This window comes from Jatropha curcas, chromosome 5 (genome assembly GCF_041381405.1).
Source record: "Jatropha curcas cultivar XTBG-Jc1 chromosome 5, XTBG_Jcur_1.0, whole genome shotgun sequence".
NCBI classification, from domain to species: domain Eukaryota; kingdom Viridiplantae; phylum Streptophyta; class Magnoliopsida; order Malpighiales; family Euphorbiaceae; genus Jatropha; species Jatropha curcas.
This window is the reverse complement of record NC_143155.1, coordinates 30,414,091-30,433,129: the sequence shown is the minus strand read 5'-3', so window position 1 is coordinate 30,433,129 and position 19,039 is coordinate 30,414,091. Positions and strand designations below refer to the sequence as shown.

At 36.0% G+C, this 19,039-nt stretch overlaps 5 protein-coding genes across 11 annotated transcripts; 2 read left to right on the top strand and 3 right to left on the bottom strand.

Moving 5' to 3' along the window:
• Window positions 1-1,545: 1,545 nt before the first annotated feature.
• Window positions 1,546-3,183, bottom strand: LOC110010426 (uncharacterized). The gene is made up of 2 exons (XM_089721783.1): window positions 2,695-3,183; window positions 1,546-2,560 (listed from the first exon to the last, which is right to left on the bottom strand). The coding sequence occupies exons 1-2, from the start codon at window positions 3,181-3,183 to the stop codon at window positions 1,775-1,777; spliced, it is 1,275 nt and encodes a 424-aa protein (XP_089577909.1). The 3' UTR covers window positions 1,546-1,774.
• On the top strand, window positions 3,083-7,443 carry LOC105643237 (uncharacterized). Of its 3 annotated transcripts, XM_089721778.1 has the most exons (8): window positions 3,083-3,223; window positions 3,354-3,411; window positions 3,804-3,964; window positions 4,451-5,031; window positions 5,156-5,365; window positions 5,487-5,615; window positions 5,699-6,077; window positions 6,208-7,443. In XM_089721778.1, the coding sequence occupies exons 3-8, from the start codon at window positions 3,910-3,912 to the stop codon at window positions 7,230-7,232; spliced, it is 2,379 nt and encodes a 792-aa protein (XP_089577904.1). In that variant the 5' UTR covers window positions 3,083-3,223; window positions 3,354-3,411; window positions 3,804-3,909; the 3' UTR covers window positions 7,233-7,443. The 3 variants fall into 3 exon arrangements, with proteins under 3 accessions (XP_089577904.1, XP_089577906.1, XP_089577905.1); XM_089721780.1 differs by lacking the exon at window positions 3,354-3,411 and having other exon boundaries at window positions 3,084-3,223; window positions 3,811-3,964; XM_089721779.1 differs by lacking the exon at window positions 3,354-3,411 and having other exon boundaries at window positions 3,084-3,223.
• A 241-nt stretch (window positions 7,444-7,684) lies between these two features.
• Window positions 7,685-9,905, bottom strand: LOC105643238 (Tetratricopeptide repeat (TPR)-like superfamily protein). The gene is made up of 2 exons (XM_012228332.4): window positions 9,430-9,905; window positions 7,685-9,215 (listed from the first exon to the last, which is right to left on the bottom strand). The coding sequence occupies exons 1-2, from the start codon at window positions 9,898-9,900 to the stop codon at window positions 7,998-8,000; spliced, it is 1,689 nt and encodes a 562-aa protein (XP_012083722.2). The 5' UTR covers window positions 9,901-9,905; the 3' UTR covers window positions 7,685-7,997.
• Window positions 9,906-10,241: 336 nt separating this feature from the next.
• Window positions 10,242-15,465, bottom strand: ALG12 (homolog of asparagine-linked glycosylation 12). 5 transcript variants are annotated; one of them, XM_020682763.3, is made up of 20 exons: window positions 15,279-15,465; window positions 15,098-15,183; window positions 14,852-14,893; window positions 14,712-14,757; window positions 14,541-14,627; window positions 14,375-14,430; window positions 14,174-14,291; window positions 13,860-13,918; window positions 13,430-13,501; window positions 13,214-13,295; window positions 12,996-13,099; window positions 12,744-12,815; window positions 12,293-12,379; window positions 12,141-12,223; window positions 11,896-11,964; window positions 11,718-11,800; window positions 11,217-11,313; window positions 11,018-11,083; window positions 10,671-10,764; window positions 10,242-10,592 (listed from the first exon to the last, which is right to left on the bottom strand). In XM_020682763.3, exons 1-20 carry the CDS (start codon window positions 15,313-15,315, stop codon window positions 10,512-10,514), a joined length of 1,521 nt encoding a protein of 506 aa, XP_020538422.1. In that variant the 5' UTR covers window positions 15,316-15,465; the 3' UTR covers window positions 10,242-10,511. The 5 variants fall into 5 exon arrangements, with proteins under 5 accessions (XP_020538422.1, XP_020538423.1, XP_012083718.1 ...); XM_020682764.3 differs by having other exon boundaries at window positions 12,141-12,208; XM_012228328.4 differs by having other exon boundaries at window positions 12,141-12,208; window positions 13,214-13,277.
• A 65-nt stretch (window positions 15,466-15,530) lies between these two features.
• On the top strand, window positions 15,531-18,334 carry LOC105643235 (F-box/FBD/LRR-repeat protein At5g56420). The gene is made up of 3 exons (XM_012228329.4): window positions 15,531-16,977; window positions 17,052-17,213; window positions 17,929-18,334. Exons 1-3 carry the CDS (start codon window positions 16,000-16,002, stop codon window positions 18,232-18,234), a joined length of 1,446 nt encoding a protein of 481 aa, XP_012083719.1. The 5' UTR covers window positions 15,531-15,999; the 3' UTR covers window positions 18,235-18,334.
• The last annotated feature ends 705 nt before the right edge of the window (window positions 18,335-19,039 follow it).

The window sequence follows — 19,039 nt, the reverse complement described above, 5'->3', positions numbered from 1 at the left end:
AGTTGTTAATATAGTATCACAATGTAATTCATCTCATCCCAAAATTGTAGATTTTATTTTTATTTAACTATGAATACATTCTCAGATTAATTTTTGGCAATAACAAATATTTTTTTACATATCATTTTATTTTATATTATGTAAAAAAATTCAGATTAATTTTATTTTTATTTTTTATTCGAATAAGTATTCACTCTCAAAGCGAAAATTGTAAAGATGTTTAAGTTATATTTTTTAATTTAATATGTTATGTGAGTGAAGTTTTAATTATATTATATGACTTTAATTTGATTATTGCATATACGGTCTATGGATGAAATCACATTCATTATATGTTATTGTAATTACATATAAATATTTTACTTAGGTTTACTGTTAAAAAAATTAATACTATTGGTAAAAAGATAAATGTACTTACAAAGTCGAATTTCAAATTTTTTTTCTTAATATTTTTAATTTGTTATAAATAACATTTCATATTGGAATTTATAATTATCAAATAATATATTATTTTAATTAAAAATTAATTATGATTTTATGTCCAAATGTTTTCTAAGTTAAGCTATATAATTAGCTAAGAAATAAAACATTTTAGAGAAATAAAATACTCTTGGCACGACTTCACTTTATTATGTTGTGTCATTCATACATTAAAGCTTCAATAAATGGCGAAAATACGCCACCGTTCAGTTTCTAGAAAATCTAATAATGAAGCTATCCTTCTTTAACGACGACCTGTCGCTTGCTCTCCCCCGACGAAAATTAATAGCATAATGACGCTACAACTTGTAAACGAAAAATTTTTGAGGGCTGAAAGTTTTGCAAAACCCGGTAAACTACTTCTCTTCGTTCAGTCGTTTACCCTTTTCATCTTCCCTTCAATGTGCCGCTGCAGTTTGCAGCTAGGTATAAAACGACGTCATTTATATGTGAGCTTAAAGCGGGAACTCGCTCAGCGGAGAAAATGGGGTGAAGAGTAGCATCACCGCCATGTCCAGGTGCTGCGAGCATTGTAAGTGGACTTTGAAATATCTATCTATGTAGGTATGTGAAATGCAGAAATTGAAAGAATAATAGAAAATCGAGTTGAAAGCAGCACTGGACCGTAGCCCGGAGCAATGCCGTTGCTGCTTCGGGCTACCTTCAATACACCATCTTTCTCTATTGTAAGCTTTGTTCTCTTTTGTCATTTTCAATGTCCATTTGGTTTTACTTCCCTTTCCAGTCTCTCAGCCATTAATTTCCTGATTTTCTTTAGGTTTTGTCTTCTCATAGAGAAAAAGAATATGTAATTTCTTTTAATTGGCTTTATTAATGCAGATTGTCTTCATATTCTTGTATTCTCCATTTTTCTTTTAACAGAGGGAAGCGCAATTGACTGGAAAGGCAACAGGAGTTGGTCCTTCCCACGCCTAAGTTCTGGACATCTCCTTGCACTATATCAGGTGAGAAATTAGCTTTTCCCCATTGAAATTTTTTCTATGTAATAAAGAAAAGAAAAAGGAACCGAGCCAATCTGATACATGAATTGATATTTGCTAAGCCTTCCTTTTCTTTTTTCTTTTTTTTTTTTTAATTTATTTATAAATAAGCAAATGTATTCCAAAAATTTATAAATTAAAGAAAGAAATAAAATATGTGAAGTATGAACATGTACGCACGCAATTACAATGGGAATATATATGACAAAATCTATTTAAGCAAATCTTCCAGCCGCTTTGAGTATATCAACATGAATGCTTGTTCAAAAGTCTGATCTCCCTTTTTCTTTTTTTCAGTTTCCTTGTTGTTCTTGAGGCCTGGCTCCTCTTAAACGTTGCATTATGTGTTTGGCCCGCCAAACCAAGAATTTGGTTACAACAAATGCTGTGGAACTGTAAGTGACAACTCCTATCCACACTAACCAGAAGATTTGAATATGAAAAGTACCAGTTATAATGGTAAAAGAAGGTAAATTTCTCTTCATAGCAAAAAAATAATTGATTATCACTGGTTGTAGTAACAAAATAAAAAGGTGAATATCGATAGGAAGATGCAATAGAAGCAAGAGGATGAGGATAGTTGACCATACAAACATTGAGCTGTTGGTAACCATTGTATGGAATACCTGCGCAGGTTCCCCATATCCCCTCAACAAATCTCCAATATTGTAATGGAATCTCTGTCCTTCTAAGTGCTCAGTATTGGAAACAAAGGGGCTGTTTACTGCTTGTAATGAATATATCAAAACTGCTGCTACAAGTTGCAGCAGAAAGCCAAGAATCTCAATAGGGATTCTGTCACTATTATCACTGTTGATGACTCTAAGGAACCTTGCCAATAGTTGCACTAAAAAAATGTTACGCCCGTTTATGTTGTCATCATCATTAATAGGGATTAAAACAGGCCTAGGTCTTCTTGCTCTCGAAGCTCCCACTCTATTGAGCAGTTCTCCAATCTCCCTGTCTGGTTCATTTGAATACTGGTAGAACAAATCTAGCGCTGTGAGACCAGAAGCATCAGTGATGTTTACTTGCAGTGCCCTGCAAATTCTTTTACTTGAAATCAGTGCCTCTAGGATCTGCATCACACCGTTGATTTTGACAGAGAAAACAATTGAGGACAGATACTTATAAAGCAAAAACCAAAATTCAATTTTGCCTCCTTTTTTTTTTTTCTTTAGCAATGTGAAAGAGAAGCAAAGGTGAAGCTTGCCTGGTATTGATTTTTAAGAACCACCTTGTGCAAGACCGCAAAGCCTTCATTATCCCTAGTGTTAATCAAATTCTTCATATGCTCACAGGTTAGTTGCTCCAGCCAATGCACCAGGATGCGAAAAGCTTCACTCTGACTATGTTGAACTGCCAGGTGAAAACAACTCTCTCCTTTAAATGTCAAGGATTGGATGTTTTCTACACTCTCCCTAAGAATTAGTTGTATAACACCAGTCCTTCCTTTGGTGGTCGCCCAGTGCAGAGGTGTCCATCCATTGTTGTCCCTTATGATGCACAAACTCCGGTTGAATTTCAAGTGCTCTAGAATGACGATTTCATATCCATGTGCAGCTGCCAGATGGATGGAGCAATAACCATCTTCATTTCGCTCCATAGCTAATGAAGGCCTGCGAGCTAATAACAACATTACAACAGTGTGTTTACCATATTTAGATGCAAGCTGCACAAGATTTCTGGATGCTGGACCCATAAGCAAGTCTGGATTTTCTTCAAGTGCTTGGAGAATAAAGGTTTTGTCTCCCCTGCGTACTGCATTTTCAATTTCCATCATTACTGAATTCTGCATTTTCAAGTCTATAACAGAAATGTACAGATTTTTTGACAACAAAATTAACCTTTAGGTTGTTCCTAATGTAACAGAACTTACAGTAGTCGACCAATACATAAAGGACAATAAGGCCGCTTCGGAGATTGCTAGGTATATTACCTAAGCCACTATGGACAAAATGTTAATTTTTGTTGTCAAAAAATCTGTACATTTCTGATTTCCCCCTAATAAAAGAATCTTATTCATGGGTAATAAGACTCATTTAACAATATTTTGTTTTTGTAAAGGTATTTTGCTTAAACACTGCAAAAATCAAATGTTACACCTTAGGTATTATATGTTTGCTTTGCAATATGAGTTATTTTTTGTTTTAGTGTTTATAATTTTTTTTTTTTTTTTTTTGCCTCGTTTATATTACTGGGAAAAATTTTAACTAAAACAACATAAAAAATTCTGAAAGACTTTGTAGTTTTAACTAAAACAACAAAACTGCTTTTAACTTCCAAATTTATAAGAAATCTGACATTTTGTCTAATTTCTAGTTTTCAGGGCGGCCATGGATACATGAGATACTGATAGTGTTGCCAACCTTTCAATTGAAAGGAATTTGCCCTGAAGTTTACTTGTGCAAATTGCTATGGTAAAGAAATGAAGCAACCTTTGCTTGCACGGCATCCTACAAGACAAAGTTTGTCCTTTCAAGGTTGCTACCATTACTTCGAGGATATCTATCACCACATAGTTTATAATTATTAAAGTACCTAAATGATGGATAAGACAAACTAGGCGTATTTTTCAAATTGTTATTGTAAGATAATCATTGAAGACAATTTTGTTGTTTCCTTTTGTATTAGACTGTATGTATCATCTGCTAGCACGACCTAGGAAGGATCATATGTCTTCTGTGTGTGTGTTTTTTTAATGATAACATCGATATAATGTGTCCTTCTTTTTTTTTTTTTAATGATGACATTGATATGAACTATCTAGATAACGATTTGTATGATATATTTACCTTTTGAAGTTCAAATGATAGGAATTGACCTGCAGACGTCCCTGTCATTTATGTCTATGCAAGTTCCTCTGTAGTTCTTGTGTTGTTGGAAGGATCCTTTGCTGTCAACTCTTCTTTTCTTTTTTCTTTTTTTTTTAACCCCCTGGTATATTGCTCACATGGTTGTATTTGAAGCTGCAAACATGGAGTCGGAGTTATTCAAAGCTGCGCTTTCTGGAAATGTTGGGCAGTTGCTGCTCCTGCTTCGTGAAAACCCAGATGTTCTTGTAGATTCAGCAATGGTAACAGCTAATACTCCACTACATATAGCTGCTGCAAATGGTCATTGTGAATTTGTAAGAACGATGTTATCATATAAATCTTCTTTTGCATGGGAACTGAATGAAGATGGGTTTACCGCATTAAATTTGGCTATTGAGAAGGGGCACATAGATATTGTGAAGTATCTCCTACTGCATGATCCTGGACTACGTATGCTCAAGGACAGTGAAGGTAGAACTTCACTTCATTGTGCTGCGATACATGGAAAGACAAACATTATAAATGAATTGCTAATGGAATTTGAAGATTGCCTTGATGAGAGAACAGCTCGAGGAGAGACTGTACTGCATCTAGCTTTGAAGTACAATAAGGAGGAAGCTTTTGTAGTGTTGATGAATTGGGTGAAACAAACCCAGAAGGAGAAGCTATTGGATTTGAAGGATAAAGCAGGAAGCACAGTCTTAGAGCTGGCTCAATCCAAGAAAAAGAACAAGGCAAGTTCAGATTCCTTGCTATGTACAAATGAATTATTTGGATGGAGAACATAAAGAGATGTTGCAGAAATCCACACCCAAAGTAAAAATTGAACACTCAGGTTTTATATTTGCGCTTTTGCAGGCCATAATTCAACTGATAATGAGAATGAAGTGTTCACAAAAACTTGATAATGAAATTGGTATCAAGATGGTAAAGCTCAACAAGGATCACCAGTTGGAAGACACATTATTTATAGGAGTTTTGTCTATCTTGGTGTTGTCTCTGTTTTTCTGTGTCACATTTTTCTCAGAAACTACCGAAGACCAAGCCTATTCCAACAATGATTACAAGGCAAGTTCAGCTGCTTAACACATCTGTTTGTCCATGTGTGCATAAACACAGAATTATTAGGATGGACAAAAATCTGCCACAAAATGCTCCATGGCTTTACATTTACATTTTTGTTTCACAGGTTTTTATCTCTGCTATTGAGGTATACACTTCAGAAAATTTTGATAATGAAGGGGTGATCTTCACATTTGCACCTGATGCGGAGTATCAGCATTTGATAGAAATCAATATTGATGGATTGTATAAGGAGGCAAGTTCAATTTCCTCTTCCCTTCCTCTTCACCCTATCTAGAAAATGTACTCAATTTATGCCTGCTGTTTGCACTTTTGCAGTTCATTCAACTGAAAACAGGAACGGAAATTTCAGATCAAATTGATAATGAAATTGGGATGGATCTGCCACAGATCAAGAAAGAACAGATGCCTTTCACCAGCAAGATAACAGAACTCAAGGACTGTATATTTTCAGGGCTCCTTCCCGTCTTGGGTTTGGTGTGTATAGCTGTTTTCAACATTATTATGTCAGAAATAATTGAGAAAAATATCAAACCGCCCATATCCTTGATGTCCTCGTTCAAACTTCCATTATCAACTGTGACTATGTATTTTGCGTGGGCAGCAACTGGACTATGCTTTATTAAATACCTGACCGAAGACATGACAGGTGGTACTTCCATTAAGATTGGACCTCCTTTTTTCTCACCATATGTAGGTAATACATAAGTACATAGCTAGTGTGGTAATCTCAAGCTTTAAAATCACTTATTTTTTTTATAATATCTTTAATTGATTGCTTAATGAATATATATTTTTTAAGTAATATTGTTTTAGTACAATTGCAGCTATAAGTATCATTGTTCTTCTACTAGCAGTCGCCAGCACATTCAGTTTGCTTTACTCGATATTAAAGATAAATAAGGAACTGGAGCAGAGGCAAAAAACTTGGTATCTACTTGAAGATTGCGGAGCTCTTTCTCCAGCCATATTCACCGTGACTGATCTCGAGGAGATGACAAATAATTTCAGTAGAAAATTGGGAGAAGGATACTACGGGACTGTGTATAAAGGATACCTTAAAAATGGAGTTCCTGTGGCTGTGAAGAGACTAAATGATTCATCACTTCGCAAAGAAGATCTTTTCAATGAGATTTGCGTTTTTGGAAGGATTCACCACATAAATGTGGTTCGTTTGTTGGGTATTTGTATTGATGCATCGGTACTTCTTGTATATGAATACATGGCAAATAGAAGCTTAGATTGCTTCCTTTTTAGTCCTGAGAGCGCGAAATTTAGTTGGGATACGCGTTATAATGTTGCCATGGGCCTAGCTAAGGGATTGCAGTATTTACATGAAGAAAGCGAACTGAGTATCATTCATGGCGATCTCAAACCGGAGAATATCTTACTAGACTCCAATTTCAATCCCAAGATCACAGACTTTGGTTTGTCGAGATTGTTCTCAAAGAAGATTCTTCCATCTGTGACAGGTGTCAGAGGAAGACGGGCTTATACTGCGCCTGAATTATGGAGTTCTGGAAATGCAACGTGTAAATCGGATATATATGGCTTTGGGGTATTATTACTCGAAATAGTTGGAGGAAGAAGACTCTTAGATGCGAGAGTAGAAACTGAAGGCCAAGATTACTTTCCTGTTTGTGCTTACAAATGCCTTGAGAAAGGAGAAGATATGGGAACTAAAGAGGAGATAGCGAAAAAATTGGCAATCGTAGCATTCTGGTGCACCCAAAAGGATCCAGCAGATCGACCTCCGATGCAAGTTGTCATTCGGATGTTGGAAGACAACATAGGAAACTTAACAACGCCACCAAATCCTTTTGCTTTCGCTGATCCGATACGAAGTCCATGATGGTCTTTCCCTGAAAGCTTCTCCTGTTCTTCATCTTGTACGTTTGCAGCCAACTCCAGTATAAATAAGGGCACAAGCAGTGTGCGTGGCATGTAACTCTTATATTGCAATGTGACAGTGTTCACCTTGTCTTTTCTGTTATCGTATCTACCCTTGTATGATTTTTGTTTTTGTTTAATTAGTACTATCAGGTTATGTGTGTTACAGTCAATTTAACGCTAAAACTAGACACATGAAACGATTGCTGGGATATTTCTCAGCTGATCAATCCTTACAAATACAAGATCAACTTTATAGGAACATGACTTATTAGTGAAGCACCAACCATTTATCGAGTTTAGATGGTCTACAATCCATACCAGTTTCATATTTGCAAATTATGGAACAAGTAGTACAATGTTTTCCACGTGTTGAATGCTGGCTCTAGCTTAATTGTGAGAATTTGCCTCTAGTGAGACACAAAATCAATCATAGATTTACTTTATGCTATAAAAATGTAGGACTTGGCCCCATAAACTACCAAAAAGAGGAGGAAAGCAATGTACAAATATGAAGAAGAAAAGCACATGAGTTGTAACAAGCCTCTCGACGTTGCTGTACCAGAAAAACTGAAAATTACTGGCTACCACTGGCTGAGAACAAAATTTTCCAGTTGGACCATGCAAATATAGTAAAATACCTTGAAAATTTGAGCTTAAACACTTTTCCCAGCATGTGAGGCCTAAACCAACAATCTCCCCATATACACGAGGAAGCCATAACATGTCAAAGACTGCCCTCCATCTGGCTGAGAAGCACTTCATTCTCCTCATTATCATTCTCAGTTGACAGTTTATTGCTGCTGGTGATAGACAATTTGAGAAGAGATGCATATGTTTCATCTTCAAGATATCCTGACTGCCTCAATAAATCCTCGAAAACTCCCTTACTTGCCATGTCAGCTTTTTCCTCACACAGGTTAAAGAACGCTGAGACAAGTACAGGCTTCGGTTTCCAACTACTCGCTCCTTCAGCAATAAAAGCTTCCTTAAAGCAAGACAAGGCCTCGGGAACTCTCTTCTCTTTGATTTGACCATCTGCAAGAATCTCCCACGTATTTGCATTTGGCTTTCCCCCAGCATCTGCCATATGGTTAAAGAAATTTTCAGCCTTGTCAAAATTTCCCTCTTTCACATACCAACTCATAAGAAGATTTCCTATTCTAGGGTCATAGGATGTCTTAATTGGCAGCCATTCCTCATAAGTCTTCTCTGCCCCTTCAATGTCACCCACTCGAATCAGAGATGATATAATAGCATGATATCCCAAATTTGGAATATTGGGAAAAACTGATTTGTAAATGTTCCATACACGATAAACCTCTTCTTTATTACCAACATTACCATATAGACTTAGGAGATAGTGATAAGGCATCCGATCCCGACCTGTGATTCTGCTCTCAACCCTCCTCAGGGAATCTTCAGCTTTTTCCAACTGCCCCATCTTGATGTACATTGTAGCCATTGTGCTAAATGTTGTCCAGTTGGGAGTAACGTTTTTATCCAGTTTCATTTGCTGAAACACTTCTTCCATCCTTTCTACAGATCCTTGGGATCCACGAGACGATAACCAAATGTTATAGGAATATAGATCAAGTCGTATGTTTTTCTCCACCATTTCTGAAATCAACATATCAACTTTATCATATTCTTTGAGGTTCATGTATAGAGTCATCATCACATTGAATGGAAGTGCTTGGTTGGCATAACCTTTATTTCTCATGTCATCAATCCAGCATTCTGCCTTTTCTCTCATTTTAGCTCTCACATAGGCATTCAGCAAAGCTCCATATATCCTCCTATCCTTCACAGAATCTGGAAGCCTAAAAAAAAAATCTTCAGCACTATAAACTCCACGCACTTTAGCAATAAGGTCCAATTGAATTGCTGCATCACTAGCAGATACTCTAAACCTCTCTTCTCTGTTGTTCATCCAATCATAAACCTACAAAAAGTGATATTTGCTTAATGACTATTAAAATTACCATATCCAACTAGTCATGCAACTGGCATTCAGCATACGAAAAAACCACTGAACAAAATTACACTGCAAGTGCTAACTTTTTTTAATACTCAAAAATGTGTGTATTAAAAGCAGCAATTTTAACTTACAAAATTATACATGCAAGAAAGTATAACCAAACAGTATATTTTATTACCTCCAGAGCTTGCTTGTACCGCTTGAACTTCCTCAGTTCCTTAACAACCCTACAAAGCTCCCATTTAGTTAACTTCTTGCCGTTTTTCTCAATTTGATTCAAGACGGTCCCAGCGCCCAATCCAGGATTTTCCATCAAAGAGATTTTTCGGTAGATAGAGTTCCAGTTCATCATTGGTCTTCTCTCATAATCAACAGTTCCATAGTTGTGCACTTGTGAGATTGAGATTTTGCATGTGATTGGAAGTTTCCGGAAATTTATTGTTTGGCGAAGGGCAAAATCCGGATTTTTCCCTGGGAGGGGTTGCGAGTAGGAGATCGTTGATGAAAGTGACGCCTTCTGGTGATGCAGAGACGGTTGAAGAAGCATTGTTGAATTTGGGGTTTCTGGAGAAATGCTACGTGAAGAGTAGAGCAGAGATTTTGGGATTGGGTTTTGAAGATAAAGATCTGAAATTACGGCAAGGTACATGCTTCTCACTCCTTATTACACATCTTCCAATGCTCGGTTATATTACAAACGACAAGCCGTTGCAGAATTAACCCTTCTTCTAAGTCCTGCCCCTTTTCATTTGAATATATATATTTATTTAAACACCGGGCAAACGAGAACAGTACAAAGCACCATTATTTAGGTTCGTTTGAAAAATTTTCTAATAAAGCCCATAGAACGGCTCAAATTCAGCCCATTTAAGAAATGAAGCCCAATACACAGGTCGTTCTTGGACGTCCACTTTCATGTTTATTCTATAATTAAAGTGATTAGGCTACGAAACTTCATTTTAGACTAAGCTTTTAAGAGGTCTAGCAGTATATAAGAATAAACTCATTCCAATCATAACCAATACATCTCAGTCAAACAAAAAATTTTAGGTTCCGAATTTTGGTCACTGAAAGGATAATATTAGCTTTCCAAATACACTCATTTTGGAATAAATTGCACAGATTGCTTCCACCAACAGCGCTGGCTTTCTCGTTGTCTATGTTAAGAAAAGATTGAAGTAAAATTGGAATTCCGCAGGTAACTATCCATGTCTATGCTTCAATTTCGACTTACAAACACTGAGTTCCATCTCAAATTAATCATGAGCATCCTGGCCATTTTAGTTGCATGATACCCTCTGTTCTTGTACTTCCATGAATGTATACCTTCGGCTTTTTGACCTGAAGAAAGAATGAAAATGTTTACTTGTTAACAAGGTAATGCGACCTAGGAAGGGGGATGGATGTTATCGTTATCACCAAGATGATGGGTGGAAAACCAAGTTGAAGGCGAGCCCTTGAGAAGCCATTGACAGAAAATAAACAATTGAATCCATCAACAGTAGAATGCTCACTGTTAAGACCAGAAGAAAAGGGGGAAAACATCGATCATGCACAATTAATAATAAATAATTCTGATTCTCACTAGAAAACTACTTATTCTGTTCAGAAACATAAAAGTGGAGTCCGAGGCTCATAGCAAAAGCTTATCTACAATAAATTGTCTATTAACAGTTGCAGCAGGAAGTATCCTTCCCAAGACTGGCATCAATTAAACAAAGTTTTTGTTGCTTGTCATGAACAAACCAAAACGATGAGCAACAAACCTGATCAGATATGTAAAGTTTCTGTGACGAAAATCATCCAGCGGAATCCCTTCTTCTTTGGAATACCTTCATTATATGACACCGATTATTTTATTGATACACAAACCTACCATACTGTAATAGTGATTACAGCATGCAAAGATTAAGAGAGAGGATTCAAGAATCTATGAAAATATTATGCCATTAAAATTGAATATACCTCCATGGGTAATCATTTTCACAAAACCGAGATATTCCATTCATGGCCGAGAACGTATCAATGTGAACCTCCCATTTATTGATATCAGCAAGATGGCCTGTCAGAATATTCAAATTCCCATTTTGCAAAATTAACAAATCTCGAAGTCGTGGAGTAGAAGCATTTAAAAGCCAGCAATTCAAAGACTATGGAGTAATGTTTACATTGATAAAAAAAATATATAAATAGTATCAAAGAATACTGTAGCTAACTACCAATACTGCAAATACATGTTTAACTTTTTTGAATCAAACTGTTCATTTTTATCAACAATTTCATAATTTGGAGAACTAATAATATGTACTTACAATAAGCAAGAGCAGCAAGAAAACTGGGCTCAATATTTTTACTCTACTCCTACCAACTAATCTTATACCAACTCAATCCAAACATGCATACACGCACAAGGGCATGTGTGGGTGCAAGTACGCATATGAGAAAGAGAAAGAGAGAGGTTCTCACTCATCTGATGTAAATTTTTCAGTGCACGACCACTGGGATAATTTTCATAGGACGCCAGGAAAGTTACTATAGTGCATCCTAGACTGTAGAATACCAATAAGTTATATGAGGATACCAGTAAGTTATATGGGAGGCAAACAAAATTCGTACCAATATAAAAAATGACTAATTATCCAACCTGATCAATAGTAATCCCAGCATAAAGAAATAGAGCAATTTCCAGAGAGTCTTTTTCCTATTGTTATAGCTGCAACAAGTTGGAAAAACAATTCAGAACATCAGTTGTTGATTAACTGAAAGCTCATAAAGAACCTCACACATCCCATCAGTGGTTTATCAGATTGTATTAAGAGCATGCTTGTAAAACAAAGGAATGAAATAAGTTCCACAAAGAAAGATAAATAAAAGGTAGACGAAACGTACATTCTGTTTGCTGCAACTGCAGCAGATAAGTTAAACATTGGAACTGAACTGATAATAAATCTTAGTTCCTGCACCATCCAAAACTAAGATATATGTTTTTAAAATATGCTTAACCAAGTAAGCTGCTGAAATTCACATTTCAGATGGCATACCTTGTGTGGAAGCTTAGAGTAAAGCAAAAGGAAGGAAAAAACTGGAAGAACATAGAATAGAACCCTCCTGTCAAGGAAGACTCCGAGCTGCAAAAAGACCACGATTAAATCCCAGAACTATCCTTTTTGCATTTTGTTGATCCACCAAATGAATAAGTAATTAAAGGCAAAACGGAGATATATGAATTCCATGGAATGGAAATAGGACAGTTTTATATTCCATTAGTTAATGCCGCCGGCCCTAGAACAAATAATCGAATCACTATCTTGAGGGCAATAAGAGAAGTCACAAACAACTTGTTTGCCCCATCACAAATCATAAAGTATTTCATGAATTGCAAGGCAAAATGCAAATGAAGTCATTCTTGCATTTAAAGTAGCAAGCTTATGATGCAGAGCTATAATAACAAATAACTCATTATGTCAGCTAGTGCCTTTGTATTAGGCTCACCATAAACAAAGGATATGCAGCTAGAAGCGACCGGGGCAGAGCTGAAGTGAAGTACCAATGAAAAGAATGTGTCTTAAAAAGAAAGATGGTTAAGGAATAAAATCGTACCTTAAATAACTAGATAAGAATGCAAACATCAATTGTGAAACCATCCTCCCCCCCCCCCCCCCCCCCCAAAAAAAAAAAAAAAACAAATAAAACAACAAACAAAAAGAGCATATAATTATCTAAAATTCTAGCCACAGAGGATACACCCCATTCAGAACTTCGATTCAGGACAGAGTTGAACCATAAAACTTCAAATTCAGGCCACGTAAACCTCTTCCACATTATTGAATCAACCAAGATCGTAAGACCTGTGCTGAGGAGGATTCCATCAGATATTGTTAAGAAACTGCTGCTTACTCTAGAATGGACACAACCATTATGTAAAAATGATTAACATAACACAAATATAAATTTAAACCAACCTACGGACAGCAGTGCAATTCCAGTGCAGTATTTAATTGCTTCTGACAAAGAAATAGATCTGGTCTGACAATGATAAAAATTCTTATAACGAGGCAAAGATTTATCAAGACAAGTCACTAAAAACCATCAGAAGATTATAAAGTAGCAACAAGTAGCGGTGATAACATTAGGGTAGAAAATAAATGATAAAGGGACGCTAGTAAATGGGAACATACCAACAAAAGTTCTAAGGCAAGAGGGCACAGAAGTAACAGCATATCACATCTGAAGACAATAGTAGCAAAAATCTGGCCATCAAAAAAGAGAACATTGGCAAAAAATTTCCATGATGCCAATATAAGAAACTTGGATATGCAACTTGTGTTGTTAACCATTGAAACGAGAAAATAATTTGCATTGTTAGGGAATAAATATAAGCACAAATATGCACATAGGTTTTACAAGAGCACCTTTATCAATAATAGGATAAGATAGTTCGTTAGAAAAGAAGTTCAGCATATTTGCATGCATTTATCCAGAAAAAATTAGGAACATTGTCTGCAACGGAGGTTTTTATATCATTAATAAAATCAGCACAAAGGAGCTCAAGGCACCGAGTAGAATTAGCACTTCCAGTTTCATGCATAAATAGCGTTGCAGGCATACCAGACAGTTTAATGCTGCATAAACATTTCCCCTGAACCAATATCCATATGTCAAGAGAACTGCATTGATTAATGGGAAAAAAATAGTTAGTTGCAGCTATTGAAACATATTCTAATACAAAAAATTAGGAAGAACAAGAAGAAGCTAGAGCTCCCCCTAGATGACACCCACTTCTCTTAATTTGATCATAGTTTAGCACAGGTTATGGAAAACCAACCTTTCCATCAAAATAGGTCAAAGATAAACCATACCAAATTCACCATAAACATTTTAAAATAAAATGAATATAAAAAAACTAAAGCAAGAATAATCACCTACACCCAGGGCTAGAATATTGGGAAGAGCGCGTGTACAATAAAACAGCAGGTGAAACTGAATTGCAGTCAATATGACAAAAAAAGCTTCTACTTGATGACCAAATTTTTCTCTAACCTGTTACAACAAATTTGAAGACCTAAAGATAAATAAAAGGAAATGAACAAGGTATGCCAAAAAAAAAAAATTCAAGTACACACCTGAACACGAAAAAACCTTAATGCAGACAAAATGATGCCACCTAATGCCAGTCGAACTACACAGATGATTTTTCAAGTTACAAATTTTAAGCAAAAAGAAGAGAGAAAGAAAGAAACTTGTATTTCAAAAGTCATACAAGTACACAAAACCATCCAAATAACTAACCAGTTATAAGTCCATAAATCTTGGGCAACTTTAGCAAGTTGATAGCTAATACGATTGGGGATGCTAAAATTGACACAAGCAAAGCTCCTAAACGAAACAACAACTAGTAATGAGACACCTTGGAACAAGAGAATCAGAAATGGAACTAAAGTAACACAAGTAAAAGTTTACCAATGAAGGTGCGAGGGACAACTCCAGGGAACTCCAAATGATCATACTGATACACAGAAGAAAATCCGAACTAAAGAATTCAACAATAATCCAATAACAATCCACAAGAATGAATTAAAGTCACTGATAAGTGAACTTACATCGTCCAAGTGATGCCGATGGTAAAGAATATCATGCATTGCCTTTACAAACAGAAAAAAGAAAGAGAGAGAAATATAAAAGCAAAGATAATGGCAAAAGAAATTAGCTTGAGAATTAAAACAAGGAAACACGAGCAAAACTCCAATTGTTTCATTAGTTAAGCGTGAATCAAACCATTACTTTCCGTTTGATAGAGAATTTACAGAAAATTCAAAATCAAAATTAGAATTAGAAAATTGGAGCACCTGAATATTGAAGCTCTCTTCAACCTTGGTGTATGGTACCGAGAAGACATAAAACGCAGCTATTGATGCCAACAACAAGTCATATCCTAAAACAATCATTTCAATTTCCATAGCTTCAGTCCTAAACTGGAAAGGGCAAATATAGTGCTTCTATGTTTTTAAACATATATCTCTTTTTTACCGTATAAACGGAGAATTTGGCCAGATTTTGACGCCATTTCTGAGTAGAGACTCAGAGGGAGGAAGCGACGCTCTTCCACTTCAACGCCAACGCCACAGACAGAGAATGCTTTCTTTGTTGAACTAACATAAACCTGACAGCAGCCCAATAATGATCTCGGAGACAGGCCTACATTGACTTGAGCCGAGCTGTAGTGTAAAAGGTCTGGCCCAAGAGAGAGTTTTTATTGCATATAAAATAAAAAATGTAGTGTGGATTTCAAATCACGGGGCAGTTTAACCGGCGGTAAATTTGTGCCCTTCCCATAGAATAGAAGGCCACAAAGCTCTGCAAACCATTACTTTCTCTCTCCCATTTCCTAGTTCACTTCGACTAGCCGAAGGAACCAACTTTTAGGCTTTGTTGTTTAAAACCTGACAGATAGAGCCACATTTGGTCGACCGTTACAAGTGTTAGATTCTGAAATCTACGTGGCCATCCTCTGATGGCTACTGGACTGTCAGTTCTGTCTTGTACCAACAACAAATGTTCATAATGCATTGCAACTCAGTTTCAGTTCGGACAACGCTCTTCTTCTGATAAATATTTCTATTTTCTCAAAACAAAACCCACTTGAATTATTGTCATTTCCCAGCTAGGCTAATGTCAGTTACCAAATTTTGTTTTTGTACACTACCTGTTTGACAAAATGCTCCAACCAGCAAATGTCATGTCTTAAGCCATGGAAACGAAGAATCCAGATAATGCTCCTGTTAAAAAACAAAAATCCCGTAAAAAATCTGAAGGTGCTTTTGACAGAATCAGTAATCTGCCAGATGCAATCCTTCATCTAATACTCTCGTGTCTACAAACTGTCGATGCCGTAAAGACCAGCGTATTGTCGAAGCGATGGAGGTACTTGTGGACGTCATTGGGTTATCTTGAGTTTGATCACTGTTATTTTTGGTCACGTCATTTGAAATTCTGGTACCAACGTGAGTTCATTGAGAAATTCACCAACTTTGTAACTTGTGTTTTGTCTTTTAGAGATGGGAGTGATATTAAAAGATTCCGTCTTTCCAGTTTTAATTTCTGCAATAAATGGGTCGATAAGTGGATTCATGTTGTAATTAGCCATAATGTTCGTGAGCTTGATTTGTCGTTATGCCCTGAAGGGGCATTCCTGTTGCCTCATAGTGTTGGTTCGTCTAAATATTTGACGGCACTAAAGTTGAAGTTGTTTAACCATGTTCTTGAAATCCCCAAGACAATGGTTTTTCATAAGCTCACCTCTCTGCATCTTGTTTCTTTGAGATTTTTGAATGAGGGTTTGGCTAGGCTACTTTTTTTGGGCTGCCCACTTCTTGAGAATTTGGTTTTGGAGAGGTGCGTGTATGACAATATCAAGGTGCTTGATATTTATGCAACAAAGCTAAAAACTTTAACTATTGAAAATCTTGAGTTGGACGATGCTGGTAGTGATGGTTTACGACAGACTGTACTTAAAATCTTCGCTCCGAACCTCGTATCATTCAGCTACATAGGTCCTGTGGCTCGTGACTATATTTTGCAAGACCCAGTGTGTATAGTTAATGTGTATATACATTTGGTGAAGGGTTTTGAAAAGGGGTCGTTGAAAGGACTTGGTTATCTTATGTGTAAATTAATAGGAGGATTCTATAATGTACAAGTTATGAAACTGTCCATCATTTTCTTGGAGGTATGCGATTTTCATTTTAGTTGTATATACAGTGCGTTAAGGTTCTCTCATTAATCTTCTTATCCTGTCTGCAGCTTCTGTTCTATATACTTAGTGAACCAGTATGTTTCCCCGCTCCATTTTGTAATTTGAAGCACCTCAAAATATATGCTGGTGCTGATAAGCGCCATCTGCAAGTAATCGTTCATTTACTCAAGAACTCGCCAAATCTGAAGGCCCTTCATGTTGATTTTGTGGTATGATTCTTACCTTTTCTTGGATATAACCAAATACAATTATTGCTGTAGTCTTGGCATTGACTTTTTATTTTGTACTTTAAAGTTCTATCTGATATTAAACATTACTCTTGAGTAATTTATGAAGTTATTTACTTGGACTGCCTTTAAATATTGACACTACTCTTCCCAACATAATTTGAGGTGTTCGTGTGAATCAATTTTCTTCAACTATGACTAAAGAATGTGTCTTAAATAAACAGCACTTTTTTAGTTATCATAGAGAATCAAGTTATATAATCTTGTAATCATTAATTTATTATATTATGATTAGTACCGGGGTATATTAACATTATCAATATCGGAGTTTTTCATTTAATTGGCTGGCTTGACTGTTAATCCTATAAGAACTTCTGTCGGACAAAATGTAATCATCAAACCATCTGCATATGCGGATCAAACAACTTGCACAAGCAGCTGCAAGTGGCACTTCAATGCTTGGATCAAATCATTGTATCCCTGATGCTGCAACTTTGAAGAAGTTCACTTCTTTTTGTTTTTTTGTCTTTTTCCCAATGTGGTTTTCCCAGAAATGCACACGCCTTTTGGGTATGTTATCTATGATTCTAGAAATAATTTGTTGGCTGGTGGAACTATAGTATGGTTGCCTGAATTATCAAGATTAATCTGTTTACTTTTACCTCTACAAACTAAAGTTTTGCCCTTTTGCCTGTAGACATCTGGTTGGATTCATTGGAAAGGTAAGTGGCAACCAGAGGATGAGGCTGTTGCATGTTTGGCATATCATCTCCAGACAGTTGAGATTAGCAACTTTGAAGGCCATGATAATGGACTTGAATTTATAAAGTTTTTACTGAAAAATGGACTGGTACTCGAAAAAGTAACTGTTATTTGGTCCATGAAGCCAGAGAAACCAATAGAAATAATAATTAAGGCATTGACAATAATGACATTTCCTAGAGCCTCTCAAACCGTTGAAATAATATTCCTTGAGCCAAAGCCATTAGACTGTTTTGATTAACCTCGTGTGAATCAAGTTTGTAATGAACCAATGATAGAAAACTATATTTATGGTTATTGTTAGTACAGCGGTTATGGAAGTGAAGTTCAGCAATTTCATACAGGCAGCCTTTTTGACTGTTCTTATCCTTGCTGGTTATTGCTTCTAAATATAACAATGTTCTAAACCATTGCATCTGTGCAATTTTTGGAATGTCTAGGGTTTTGGATTTGGGGATGACAGCTGCCCATATATTAATAACAAAAGTTTATTTTTAAGATATAAATATTTTAATTTTCTATTATTTTTTTTATCTTTTATCTTTTTATTATAACATATGAATACGATATTATCATATATAGAGAAATAATGACATGCAACTAATATTATATCCAAGAAATTGTAAAATCAAAGAGAAGGTTTTAACTTGCACTTTTTGCAATCCATTCAATGTTTGGCTCGTCGTGTTTTTTTTTTTTTTTTTTTTTTTTTTTTTTTTTTTTTTCAATCAAATGTTTTTACGATTTTCCCTTTCGGGTTTTTTCAATTAATCAAAGACATAAAGTTTCCCCTGTCCACGGACAAGTTGGGCCCTGCTGATTCGTGACCCGAGTCCAAACTCAAGCTTAATTTACTACTTTAGTGAGGTATGCTGGGCCCGAAATTTCAAAGCTGGTGCTAAAAATGGCATTACCCAAACCGAAAAAAGATTTACACAGCAACGTGGTTTTCATCCTGCTTCCACTGTCGCTTCCAGTTCTCTCACAGTGGATTAAAAGAAACCATGTCCACAAAACCCTAAAACTGAACCATTTAGCGTCTGAAT